The sequence below is a fragment of the Oryza sativa genome, chromosome 5, assembly GCF_034140825.1.
Source record: "Oryza sativa Japonica Group chromosome 5, ASM3414082v1".
Classification (NCBI taxonomy): Eukaryota; Viridiplantae; Streptophyta; class Magnoliopsida; order Poales; family Poaceae; genus Oryza; species Oryza sativa.
In genome coordinates, this window is record NC_089039.1 from 3,886,136 (window position 1) to 3,900,092 (window position 13,957).

Consider the following 13,957-nt stretch of genomic DNA (forward strand, 5'->3'; position numbering starts at 1 on the left):
AGTTTTTCAGTCACCTCAAAATACCACAACACCCCCCCCCCCTCGTCGCAATCCCTCAAACTTAATGATCATATCATGTTTTAAATATATTGCGAGAATGTGAGTTGAAACTATTTTATTCATGCTTAGATTATTCGACCCAAACTTTGTTAAATCAAACTGTACCTATTTGAATTCGACACTGAGAGAGACTTTGAACATCATATTAATTATTTAGAAGTGTTGATATATGGCGCCCATGCACAAGCAACCTGATCCTCAGATAGATATGGCTTTATAATGAAGGATCGATAATTATGGCGATTTATATATTTATTGTTGTTGCCACCGCTTGACAACGACTTCTTTCAGATGATGCGCACCTTAATATCTAGTAGCTCGTTAGCGTCACATTGCACAACAGCTTCCCCTTTATTTCTTTTATCAAGTCCTAAACTCTTGCAGTACATAATTTGTTGCCATCTCAACATTTCAGAAATGTAAAATGATGAAACATCAATTCTTCTTAATTTAGCATGAAAAACTGAAATTATAGAGAGAATTCTAATTAGGCTGCTAATATTTCGGTAGCTAGCTCTTATTAGAGCATCTCCAACATACTAGCCAAAATTTGCTAGCCCTATCTCCAATTGGCTAGCATCTTTGCAAGATTCATTTCTATATACATTTCCTATGCACTCGAACAAACTAGTCAAATCTGACTATTCGCATGAATTAGAGCATGTCCAACAATTCCCCTAAATCTCTTTTCTAGAATCATATGGAAATATCCTTAACTCCAAGAGATACCCTAATTTGAGTTCCTAAAATAAAAATAAAAGTGGGCTACCCTTCCCTCCTATGCATTGTGCGATCTCCTGCAGGTGATGCGCAATTCCTCCTTCTCTTTGCACAATGCGGAAGAAGGAACTGCAAGCGAGGAATCGAGAGAAATCGTGCTTCCGAACTTGTGGAGATCGAATTTGATAGGGAAAGGAACTCCAATACAGATGGTTAGGAGACCTATTGGGGGTGATTATTTTCACCTAAAAGCCCCTAATTTTAAGGAGTAGCTATTCATTCTCTGCTGTGGAAAATCGAGATGGTTAGTGGGGGAGAATGGCCAAATTTGGCTAGTTAGCTAGGGAAGAGATTTGGCTAGTGGATTAGGATAGGTAATTGATATCATCCTATACTTAACTAGTCTATTGGAGCACGTTTTTGTTTGTTTATCCATTTTTAGAGATATATATAGCCTGTTAGTTAGTTCTTTTAGATGCTCTTCATTTCTATATAAAGAGTACAATGTGTCTAAACATATATAAAAAAATGTAAGATCAGAAGCCTGACCTATTGCCCAGACAACTACTCCCTCCGTCCCAAAAAAATCAAATTCTGGTTATGTATCTGGAAATAGGCAAAGTCAGAAGTTGGCTTTTTTTTTCGATGGAGGGAGTAGACAAGCACGAAGGGCAACAAGACAAAACATCAAAAGGGTAGCTGCTAAAGAGACAATAATCTATAGCTTGCTGTGGCTTGCTGCTAACTCCAAACATTTGCCTTACCTTGTTGCGGGTTATACTCGCTTCCTGTTGTACTGATGCAAATTAATAATGCAATGTTACGACACAAAAGTACATCATGACCCATGCATGCTTAGCCTATGGCTGATCTGCATGAAAATATCGATATCACACTTTTTTTTTCTTGAAATGACTATACCGTCGTCATGCATTTTCCAGATCTACGGATCTACTAGCTATTCCCTTGCTCTACATGATCATCATATAATTTTCAGCAAGATTAAAGAAAACTTAACTTTTCTATATCTATACTCCTTTATAAAAAAAACTTTATATAGTGACAGCAAATCTCTATCACTGCAACCCCCACCACTCAATAATATTTTGATATTTCCCCTCGTATTATGTAACAGTTTAGTGTTTGTTTTAAATAAGTGAATATCATATATTTAAATAAGCAAACAAGTGATACTACAATACTTGGTAAAAAAATAATTTTTGTCTATTATTATTATTATTATTACTATTATTATCATCATCATCATTATTATTATTATTATTATTATTATTATTATTATTATTATTTATTGTTTCACAGAATTAACTTCTTCACCGTACAGCAGGTGGTCATCTAGCCAGAAAAATAATTATTTTGACAGCAAAAATAGACGTGTACCATGATCTACATGTAGCCTGTGCTGCCTGCCCACGAAGCACGCGGATGCATGCATCCGTGTCCCACGCAATGGGGCACACACATGCACATTACCTGCAAGTGAATTTAGTAGCATGAATGCATACATGTAATTCACTGTTCCCATGCATGGGCATAATTGAATTAAGTTGTCCCTGGTCCAGCAATTTAAAGTAGTTTTGGTTTGGTTTGGGTTAGGAGGTACCCTTTGTGGGTGTGGACCAACTGAAATTTAGTTTTTCTTTCTTCTTGAGAAAAACAATAGTTTATTTGGTAGAACTAGAATAGGTCGAGGGGTAATTAACTATCTATAGGTTTATAACAACCATACCAAATTATCGGTGTTGCCAGAAAAATTCGGTGCTCATATGGTTTGCAACCAAAATTTCGGCATTTTTTTTAACATCGCGGACAAAATTAGCACCTACTTACTTGTGCCAAAAATTTTGGTAACAATTCGAACATGCACGAGTTACCAAAATTTTTAGCAATGACTAGATCTTTCCATTGCCAAAAAAAAAAAAAGCAAGACTAAGAATTGCAGTAATCCAAACATGTCCTTTTGAATGTCCTATTTCCCAAACAGTGGATCTGATTATAAATGTTTCTCAAAGGACCAGCGGGATAATACATTTCGTGTTAGGACTCAGTATCATTCAATTTCTTCACTTTTTTTTTCCTTTTCCCATTCTGAATAATACATTAATACCCATCTATTGGTCCATGGTTTGGATTGGCCATGGTCGTCAGGTGAGATAATTAAAAGAGGTGGCTGTCCTATGTCCTCTAGGTTTGAATTTAATTACATGATTCGATTTTAGGTGGCTAATACCTTTCCTTGATTAATGCTAAGGCTAGATGATACTTTGACAGAATCTCAAAAACGAACACGGGAATGAAACAAAATACAGCTGCAAAGTCTGGCAAGTTAATTATACCTGAATTCGATTCTTGAACGTTTCTTCAAGCTCTTATATTTGTGGCATTGCGTGATCCGTTTTATGATCTGTCGTCAATGCTTGTAGATCTGCATGTATAATCATCGTATAGTTGCTTTTGCATCCTACTTTTGCCAAAAAAAAAAAGGGAATTAAAAGGGGATCGAAAAGAGAAAGCAGCAATGAGTCGACAAAGGTTGAGTTGACAAAGAAAGGAGGGAGAAAAAAAGTATGGAGACGTGGAGTAGTGTTGAATTAGACAGTAGGAACACAACGATAATGATTGTGCTGCACAAAAAATGATTTTTTTTAAGACAGTAGTAGCAGAAGCTTAATTGTTTTGGATTCTTCGGGTTGCTGAATCTTGGATCGCCGCCAAGGCTGAGTTGAAATTGATTGATTTAGACAGTAGTTGATTTTTATCGTTTGGACACTTTTTAAACTACTAAAATATGTGTTTTAAAATAATTTTTATATTTATATGGAAGTTTATTTAAAAAAGTTTTAAAAATCTATTTTTTAAGTTTATACCTAATTAATGTGCTAATAACTCATCACGCCTTAAAGTGAATGATGGTTTGAGAACACAGGGTAGTTTTGATAGGGATGATTATGTTCTTTCTGTAAAAAAAAAGAGACATTTTTCGTGTTACGACTGAATTGGACTGGTGGTATTTCTACTGAAGTTCTGAACTTTTGTCACTTCAGTTTGGTGTCAAAATTCGACCTGATCTGCACAGACCCATGCATGCAGGTCAACTTTACTTTGGTTTATGTCAAGAGAAAAATGGAAAAACAGAAAATCACTTCCATAAAATGATATATCGTGCACGGACAGTTTATTTAAATTCCTATGCTAGTGTTATACGGCCCAACTAGAAATTAAGATGATTATATATTAGGCTTTAGGTTCCTCTGCCAGTTTTAATGGTAGATGACTATATGGGCCCAAACTTAAATGTTTTTCTTTCCCTTTTAATTTCTTTTCTGCTTTTTCAAAAGTGCAGTAAGGGTTTAGGGCAAGGGATTTGCTGATATTTGTACTGCAGGTTTTTGCAGCCGCTGCAACTGGAAAAGAACTTGTTCCAATAATACAAAACCAATAGTAGTATAATACTCCCTCCGTATTTTAATGTATGACGCCGTTGACTTTTTAACCAACGTTTGATCATTCGTTTTATTCAACTTTTTTTGTGAAAATATAAAATTATTTATGTCATGCTTAAAGAACATTTGATGATGAATCAAATCACATTAAAGTAAATGATAATTACATAATTTTTTTTAAATAAGACGAATGATCAAACCTTGGATAAAAAGTCAACGGCGTCATACATTAAAATATGGAGGTAGTAGTTATTTTCGGTGTTGTACAGTTCTTGCCCACGGCAAGCAAGCCATGCATACATGATACATAAGCAGAAGCAAGCAGCACATGTCCATTTCGCACGCAGGTAACACGCACAGACTAGTGAATTTGCTGTTAGTATGGCGGATGAAGATGTTTAATTTGATTATCATATTAAACAGTATAAACCACAGCATCAAGGGTCGATATGTCCGAGTGGTTAAGGAGACAGACTTGAAATCTGTTGGGCTTCGCCCGCGCAGGTTCGAACCCTGCTGTCGACGTTTCTTTTTTTCTTTTTACTTCGATTATGTATTGATATTTAAAAACTTGTTGAAAGTTTTTTTTTACTTCGATTATGTATTGATATTTAAAAACTTGTTGAAAGTTGAAAAGTGTTTGATTGATATTGTACAAGCGAAGAACGGTATTGATTTTTTTTTTCATGTCGGTGCGTTCGTTGATGATGATTGATGAATGGAATGATGGGTTGATGATCACGAACGATTGGTTAATTGGCACGTTTTCCGAGCTTAATGCACGTTCTTTGAAATTCTATTTAAATTTATTCTTTAACTTTATAATATTTATTTTCGTTTGTGCCTTATATATGAATTTCTTGTGATTCTATTTAAATATATTTTTTTAAACTTTATAGCAAAATCCATCAAGTTATTATAAACCAGCTACTTCTATTCGATTTGGACGAGTTGGTCATGAATTGCGTGATCTACTGGGCCAAATAATTATAGGAAGGAATAAGTTCACCGGAGGTCCCCCAACTTAACACCGATATTTTTTAAGGTCCCTTAATCACAAAACCAAATGTGTACCCTAAACTATATAAAGCTGTCCAAAAAAGGTCTCGAGGTAGTATAGCCGCTCGGTTTCGCTGACGTGGCATCCTAGTCAGCCAAAAAAATAAAATAAATATGTGGGGCACACATGTAAGTGAGAGAAAATGGTGTGGGTCTCACATTTCTCCTTTCTTTCCTTTTTCTCTTCTCTTCTCTCCCGATTCTCTCGAGTGGCGTGGCGGCAGAGGGGAGAGAGGTAGCCAGCGATGGAGGGGGTGGTGGGAGAGGGGGAGAGAGCCGGTTGGTATGACGGTGGCTGTGGGAGAAAATGAGAGGAGGCGGCTGGCGTGACGGCTAGCTCGGATGGTAGCGGCGGGAGAGCAGGAGAGGAGGTGGTTGGCGTTGTCGAACGCACACGGGATGCGGCGGATGATACCGACCAGGACGGCGTCCTCCTCGTCACCATATTCCTCGTTGTCGTCGCGGTCGGCGGGTGCCGGGTGGAGCAGTTTGGGAGGGAGGGAGAGGCAGCCCGTGAGCCCGTCCGAGCTAGCCCGGCTTGTGTGCAAGCCCGCCCCCGCCATAGCTTGGTGTGCTGGGGACACGACGACGAGGAAAGGGGGAGAGAGGAATCGATGGCACAAAAACCGGCGACACCACCCATATATACTGCCATAGGATCTTGAGTGCACGGTTTTTGTGAATTTAGGGGTGCATGTTTCTGGTTTTATGGTTAAGGGATATCAAAAAATCTCACAGTTAAGTTGAGAGACCTCCGGTGAACTTATTCCTTATAGGAATACAATATACAAGTTGCGAAAAGAGACGTCATTCAATTAAGCCCACAATTGCAAGCTGGGTAGAATAGAATGATGGACCACAAGGGGAAATAAGTCCACTTTGACTCCCTTACTGACTGAATCTAATTCTTATCTCTTAACTGGAAATCCTAATATGATGACTCCCAACTATTAAAATTATCTAAAACGACTCTCTCAGCGGTTTTGGAGGATGGTTTCGTTGACATGTCGTCCACGTGGTAGCCCAGTCATAAAAAATTTAAAATAAATATAGTAGGACCCACCTATCATCCCTCTCTCTCTCTACTAATCTCTCTCACCTCAAGGACGCGTCACCGCAACCACCCCCACCGTGCTGGTGATGCCCAGTGGCTCCTCGCATGCCGCTGACGTGGACGGCGGCTAGCTCTCACGCCTCCTTATTAAATAAATAAATAAATAAATAACAAATAGAGATCTAAACCAAGTAACTGATGATCATGTCCAGGAATCATGGGAGGATTAATTTCAAAGTAACATCCTGATCTGATCATATATGAGAGTTCTCAGAGCATGCAAAACCCTCAATAATCATGGTTCTGTTACTAATCCAACCTGGAGTAGTACTGGATACTAATCCATTAATGTAATTGACTAAAATCAATAAATCTCCATTATCTAAACAAAATACTGAATATTGATCTTTTTGGATGCATGCCACTTTAGCATGGCTTGCTGGAGGCCGCTCATCTTCTGCTGCTTCTGGACACTGCCGGCGACTGGGTGGCTGTCGTTGATCCACACCGAATGCGCAGGCATCAACAAGTCGGGGTTTTCGTTAATCCACTACTGGTGAACTGAAAATTTGAACCAAAATTTGAATTCTAAAGTTTAATTTTAGAGATGATTTTATGATTTTTCATCTATTTTATTTTATAACTTTTTCTTTTGAATTATTAAAGACACATATAAAAAAGTTTTATCTATAAATTATTTTTGGTTGATAATAAACCATATTGATATGTATTCCCTCCGTCACATTCTATACTACGAATATATATAAGGAGTCTGTCCAGGATTCGTAGTTTTAGGATGTATCACGTCTCTCCAAGATCTCTTGTATTATGGAAAGGAGGGAGTATAACATAAGCGAAACGATGAGCCGAAAGATTAATTTATCTAGTTTAAAGTGAAAAGATTAGATAAAGGTTAGTCCAAACTACAATTCACTTTATTAAAAACAATTACTCCTCTACCTAAAATTTAGAGGGCTGCTACCCCACGGGATGCCCTTCACATCGCTCGGGGCGACAGCCTAACGCCGCATATATCCCTGAAGGCGCGCACCTCACCCCCACATGCAAGCTTCCAACAAGCTGCGCAGCCACGCGACTCTTCCTGACGTGCGTCGGCCACCACTTCGAGCTGCTCGTCGAGGACGTCGCCCACATCGAGTTTGTCCATGTTCCCTTCCCTACTGCAATACACTGTCGTCATGTACAACCACGCTACGTACCTCGTCGCCACTGCCGCCGGCTGTCTCGATGACGAAAGGTATCATGCCTAATTCTCACATGTACCAAGTATGGTACCTAGGTATCAGGTATCATGGGTACTAGGTATCAGGTACCAGGTATCACGGGTACCAGGTACCGTACCTGTTACCCCGTGATACCTAGTACCTGGTACCCCGTGATACCTGGTACCTGTGATACCTAGTACCTGGTAGCCTGGAGAAGGAGGAGGAGAGAGAGAGGATAAGGCAGCCGTGGTGGAGCATGGAGGCAAGACGATGGTAGTGCGGCACCTGGACTACACCTTCGAGAAAGCTCGCGTCGGCGCACCTCCCGCTCGTGGCAGCGGCGCCGCTGGTGGACGCGCTGCGCGCATCGCTCGCCGAGCCGCTCGTGCTCCCTGACCTCGCCCGCCGCCTCCCGCTCCGGCTCCACCGGCAAGGCGTCGTCGGAGCGCGGAGGCGAAGTCGTCGTCCGTTGGCGAGATGTGGACAAGATGAACAGTTCGTGCGGGGCGTCGTCAGAGCGCGGAGGCAGAGTCGTCATCGCCGCCGCTGGCCATGTCGGTGGGGAGCTGAGTTGACGAGGCGTGGAAATTATCTGAAGAGAGAGCGACAAACAGATGGGGCTCGGGTGGATGAGCACTATCCTGTCCCCACGGGATACCGTGGTTTAGTTTTCTCTAAAATTTATTAATCAGGTAGAGGATACTAGAATTGATACTAGTTTGTAAATCTTTAATCAATACTCCATCCGTTTTAAAATATAAATTTTTTTAGATGGATGGATTACATATTAATAATATGAATCTGGATAAGGGTCTACGGGCTACGAATGAGATATATTCTAATAATACGAATCAAAACATATTTCTGTCTAGATTAATAGTACTAATATATGCTACATCCGTTTAAAACTTACCAGTATATATTACATTTTGTTAAAAATTACTAGTATATTTTAGGACGAAGGTAATACTATTATCCTATAAACCGTGAGTCGGAATAAAAATGGAAAAGAACACTGCCGGCCTCTTTCGTATTGTAGATATTGACGAATAGGAATCAGATTCCAGGGAAAGAGACACGGAATCAGATTCCAGGGAAAGGAGTGAGTGCTTGGCAGCTGTCCTTTAGAATTGGAAGCATATAAACACCACACCCAAATTCCAACTCCTCCTCGCTCGCCGCTTCCTCCGCTCCGCCGCAGCCAACCCCTCTCTGCCTCTTTCCTCTGCGCCTGCGCCGCCGCCTCACCGGCCTCCTCGGCTCTCCACCCCACGCGCCGCCGCCAACTTCCTCCATCCATTCATCCACATCCGCGGTCAATGGCGTCGATGCGGCATTGGCGACAACGGTATGTTGTGCTCGTCAATGGTGAGTTCTTGGCTGCTCGCTCTTTGCCTGGATCCCCAATCCAGTTTGTGCTCGGTTTCAGTCCCCGAATCCCTCCTCTGCTCAATGTTGGGGATGTGAGTTTCTTGCTCTCTCTCTCTCTCTCTCTCTCTCTGATTATGATTAGTTGTTGAAATTCCAGATGATATATTGATATCCAAACATAAACTAAAATGAGATGTAGTCCAGCTTTCTAGATGCCTAACCCCACCAGTAGCTAGGACCCTCCCTGATCTGGTTGGTGTCAAGTGAGGATTGGTTGAGCATGCTTTCGCTGCTCATGGTGGAGTATTGTGAGAACTATTCGCTCTATTATTGCCTCAGCATGTGATCGAGCGTAGTGGAGCGCTCTTAGAATTATTCGCTCTATTATTGCCTCATGATGTGATCGGTATTAAGCCGCATGTTAACATCAGGGAGGGAGGGAGGAGGGGATCCATTCTTCTTTGTAATAAAGAACTTTTGATAAGAAATTCTTCTGCTAAAGAATAGATGAGCCTATAAATAGAAGCTTCAGCGCACTCTATATTATATGAGATAACAAAAGAAAGAGTCAAAGGCTCAAATCCATCGATATGGCTGCAAGACTGTTTGCGATTCCCCATGAAATCCAAATATGGAAATCAAAAGGCTTGAAGTAGATACTGTTGGCATACACACAACCATAGAGTTCATCTTCAGAACCAAATCCACGTTCTTGAAAATATGAGGAGGGTGCTGCTGGAAGAACAACAATCGCTCATCGTGATGGCTGCCCACCATGGTGACCGTAGAAACTAGCATAGAAAAAAGTAGATATCTCAAGTGACTTTGTTCATTTACGTTGGGATAGACAAGTAACTACCTTTTCTATTTTAGTTTCTATGGTCACTTTGGTGGCAGCCATGATAGACAGAAACAAAGGCTCACCGATGAAACCCAGGACTTGCTCTACTTCAAGCTTATTGTTTTCTATATTCTGGATTTCCTGAGGAATCACTAGTAGTCGTTCAGCGATATCCATGGCTTTGACTCTTTCTTTCTTGTCCCGCACAATATAGAGTGTGATGAAGCTTCTATTAATAGGCTTGACTTTAGCAGTAGAATTTCTTATTAGAAATTCTATTTTTAATAGACTATACCATAGAGAATTTTCCTAGGATTCATGTCCTCCATTAGTGCGAAAAAGATTGAATCTCTTGAGTCCCCCTTGGTTTTGACACACAGCTTAATCCCGATCACATCCTGAGGCAATAATAGAGCGAATAATTCTGAGAGTACTCCACCACGAGCAGCGAAAGCACGCTCAGCCAATCCTCACTCACTGCTCATTATGTGCTCAGCGAGATCGTTGCCAAGGCCATGCTTTATATATTACTAGAAAAAATGCCCGTGCGATGCAACGGGTGGAGACTATTTTAATCTTATTATTGTTATACGGTTAGTTAAGATGAAATTCATTGTGAGAATTCGTTTGGATATATTTTTTTTTAGAAAATCATGTGCTACAATTAGAAGTCCGATCATCTCAAGTTAGTATGTATTTTTTTAAAGGGATTTTTTATACAACTCCTTTTGTATTTCCAAAACCGAACGAACTTAAAATCCGACTCAAATAAATATGGATTTGTATTTCCAAAAGCGAACGAACTTAAAGACCGACTCATACACGGATGACGTACCAAAATACCGGCAAAAACATCTTCAATTTTTATAATAGTAGAGATATAAAAAGGTGAGCAAAATATATTTTATTGGAAAAAAACTGTACTTGAGATATTCTGAGTCCGTTTGGACTAAGGGTCATGTATCTATTCACCTGTTTGGAATGAAGGAAATGGTTGAGCAATTAATATGAAATACTGTTGAAAACCTACGATTTTGCAGGAAACAGAAACATTCAACTGGAACATATTTCAGTTGAAACCTATGGTAGCATATTGCAGTAAGCAACTTAGAACTGATATGTCTCTGAAGCAAGCATGCAGTAAATTTTTTATTTTTTTAGAACTGACATCTCTGAAGCAAGCATGCAGCAAGTAGTGGCATAGATTAACTTGTTGAGTTTAACAATATATGCCAACTAGACCATCAACAAAACATAGGCATCGGGCATGTATCTCTATTTCTGCCAAATCTTTGCTGTAATGCCTGCTTACAACAATTGGTTATTGAAAAAATGCGTTACAATTTAGCACTACCCAGCTTACATTCCTTTTCTTCCACTCATGTTAGAACCTCAAAATTTTCTAAGACAAATATTATTAACATCAACTAGGAAGTACTTATGAATCATCATCACAGTGAGCCACAACAGTGCATTCTGCTAAAGCTGCAAGTAGCCGTGGCATTGGAGGCATATCAAGCTCCTGTAAACCCTCAAGAACCCGGACCACTTCATTCATTGTTGGCCGATCAATCTCATTCTCTTGGATGCACCAACATGCAACTTTGCAAACTCTTTCAACCTCTACTAGACTGAAGTCACCATTTAACTGCGGGTCTACCAAACTCTGGACATCTCCCTCATGAAGCTTGCTAATGGCTTGCACAGGGAAAAAGGCAACTTGATCACTATTGTCATCAGTATGAACTTTATATGAATTCCTTCTTCCTGATAAGATTTCCAAAAGTACCATACCGAAGCTATAAACATCAACTTTTGGTGTAATAGCAACTCCACTAATCCACTCTGGAGCAAGATATCCTACTGTGCCTCTGAATGTAGTCAAAACTCGGCTAAAGTTCCTTCCTACAAATGCTGCCATCCCAAAGTCTGCAATTTTAGGGGCAAACGATGCATCGAGAAGTATGTTTTCTGGCTTAATATCACAATGTATGATGCATTCGTTGCAGCTCTGATGCAAGTAGGACAATCCTCTAGCAACTCCTATGGCTAGGTTATACCTGGTGGTCCAATTCAGGACAGTAGCCTTGCTCTGAAACAGATGGGCATCAAGAGAACCATTTACCATGTGTTCATACACAAGTAGTCTCTCATCACCTTCGCAACAGAAACCAATCAATTTGACAAGGTTGATATGTTGGATCAATCCAATTGAGCTCACCTCAGCCCTGAATTGCTTCTCTCCCTGACGAGCACCGTCAAGCTTTTTCACTGCTATAATAGTCGAGTCACTTAGCACTCCCTTGAATACAGAACCAAAACCACCTCCTCCCAGCTTTTCAGAGAAATTTTTAGTAGCATGACATAAATCATTGTATCTAAAGGCCACAATTCCACCACTACATTGACTGTCGTGTAATTGTGCGCCACAGAACCTTAGTTTCTTCCTTAATACCAGTAAGATCAGCATGAGCATTACCAACAAACTGACAATGCTTGCAGCAACAACTGCAACGATTGGCTTTATTTTGTTTTTTCTCGAACTTGGCACATCTTTGGCGGCAAGCCGAAGGTAGAGAACATCTTCAGAACTATTATCAATGCCATCATTCCTATTTACACTAAGCAAATCTCCATGCCAAATAGAGCATTTACTATTTTCGTAGGAATAGGCATTGCAGGAGCAGTAACTGAGACAAGCCTGTGCACATTTGCTCTGAGTGGTAGCATTGTCTACAATTTGGGGGTTGTAGGGCAATCTAACACGAGCTATGGTGTGGAACACGTCTGTGGAGCTTGTCGTGTTACTGCAATCTAACGGAGTGTTTCTAGAGCAACCTGCTGTTCTATTATCAAGCTCCCAATCTCGAGGCGACTTTTGAGAGAAGCTCTCCATACAGTCACAGAATGGATGTGCAATGCCATTGCAGATTGTGAAAGGTCCACAAGTAGCATACGCCGTGCAGGGATCAGCTGGTTGGGCATAAACCTGCTTCCAGGATTGTGTATCTTGTGACCAAACATTTATCTCGATCTGCCCAGAGATGTCTAGCAAGACATATGCATAATATGATTCATCCAATAAAATGTATTCATAGTACTCTTCTTCATTGTTGTTGACATATGTCATGTTAATCCGACCTTTAGTCTCTGGATTTATGTTTATCAGCTGATTAAGTAATGATATAAGTGCACTTGATGACTTTTCAGATGACCAAGACCAATACATATTTGGGGGGTTACTACGGCTAAGGTCAATCCCTGTGTTGTCAAGCTCAACATAGTACAAGCCAAGACCTGGATCAATCAGGTTCTTCTTTGATGTGAACCGACGAGTAAAGCCAGTGACCTTATTCCAGCCAAACTTGGCTCCAGGAAGCAAAACATCTGACGGATAGTCAAAGCTCTGCCACAACACATTGGGTGAGCTTCCTATCACAAGGTTTCCATCGTTTGAGAGAACGACACTGGTACTGCTGTTCATGGTGGTGGCTGATGTCCTATTGACAGTACTGGACCAGATTATGGATGCATTGCTTGAGATGACAAGGTTGCCATCTTTTGATAGTTTCAGCTGCGTTTGATTGAGCTGGAGTTCAGTGACTGGACTATCCCTATTAGCAACCCAGACAGTAGTAAAAACTGAGATGTTACTGAACCATATTCCAACATACCAATTGGGAGAGGTGATGTTGCCAGACTTAACGACGACGCTTGGCTGGAAGAAGCCGAGCGTGAACCTGCCGTTTCTTGACACAAGCTTGTCACCAACGGCGAGCACTTCGCCTGCCGCGAGAGTATCATTCGTGGCGGCAGAGCATGGCGGAGTAACGTGCAGGGAGAAGAGAAGAAAGCCAAGCGATATGTAAAGCAGGGTGGTCATGGCGAAGAAAATGGGATGGAGAAAGCAGAGAGGAAGTATACATATGTGTTGTGTGCTGCTCAGCTACTCGGAGAAGGAAGAGCAGGGCATATATACAATAAAACAAGCAGGTTGGTCAGAACACACGCATGGGCATAGATGCAGGTTGGATTGACAAGGAAGACCATGGCAACGAGCCAACGACACAGGCTAGTTGCAGGTCAAGTTCAGACTGATGATTCAGACAGGAGTACCAACTTGGCAACTTGAGCTGGGCTGTGGTACAAAACCATTGGGGCAAGC

At 40.7% G+C, this 13,957-nt stretch overlaps 1 protein-coding gene and 1 non-coding gene across 2 annotated transcripts; one reads left to right on the forward strand and one right to left on the reverse strand.

Moving 5' to 3' along the window:
• The first annotated feature begins 4,684 nt into the window (after positions 1–4,684).
• On the forward strand, positions 4,685–4,766 carry TRNAS-UGA (transfer RNA serine (anticodon UGA)). The gene has a single exon. It is a non-coding gene; the product is annotated as a tRNA-Ser (tRNA).
• Positions 4,767–10,243: 5,477 nt separating this feature from the next.
• LOC4337915 (G-type lectin S-receptor-like serine/threonine-protein kinase At2g19130) lies at positions 10,244–13,740 on the reverse strand. The gene has a single exon (XM_015784469.3). The coding sequence runs from the start codon at positions 13,673–13,675 to the stop codon at positions 11,231–11,233; it is 2,445 nt and encodes an 814-aa protein (XP_015639955.1). The 5' UTR covers positions 13,676–13,740; the 3' UTR covers positions 10,244–11,230.
• Positions 13,741–13,957: the final 217 nt, after the last annotated feature.

Bases quoted from the DNA above. Each gene is read 5' to 3' on its own strand.
- LOC4337915 (XM_015784469.3), bottom strand. From the start codon at position 13,675: ATGACCACCCTGCTTTACATATCGCTTGGCTTTCTTCTCTTCTCCCTG.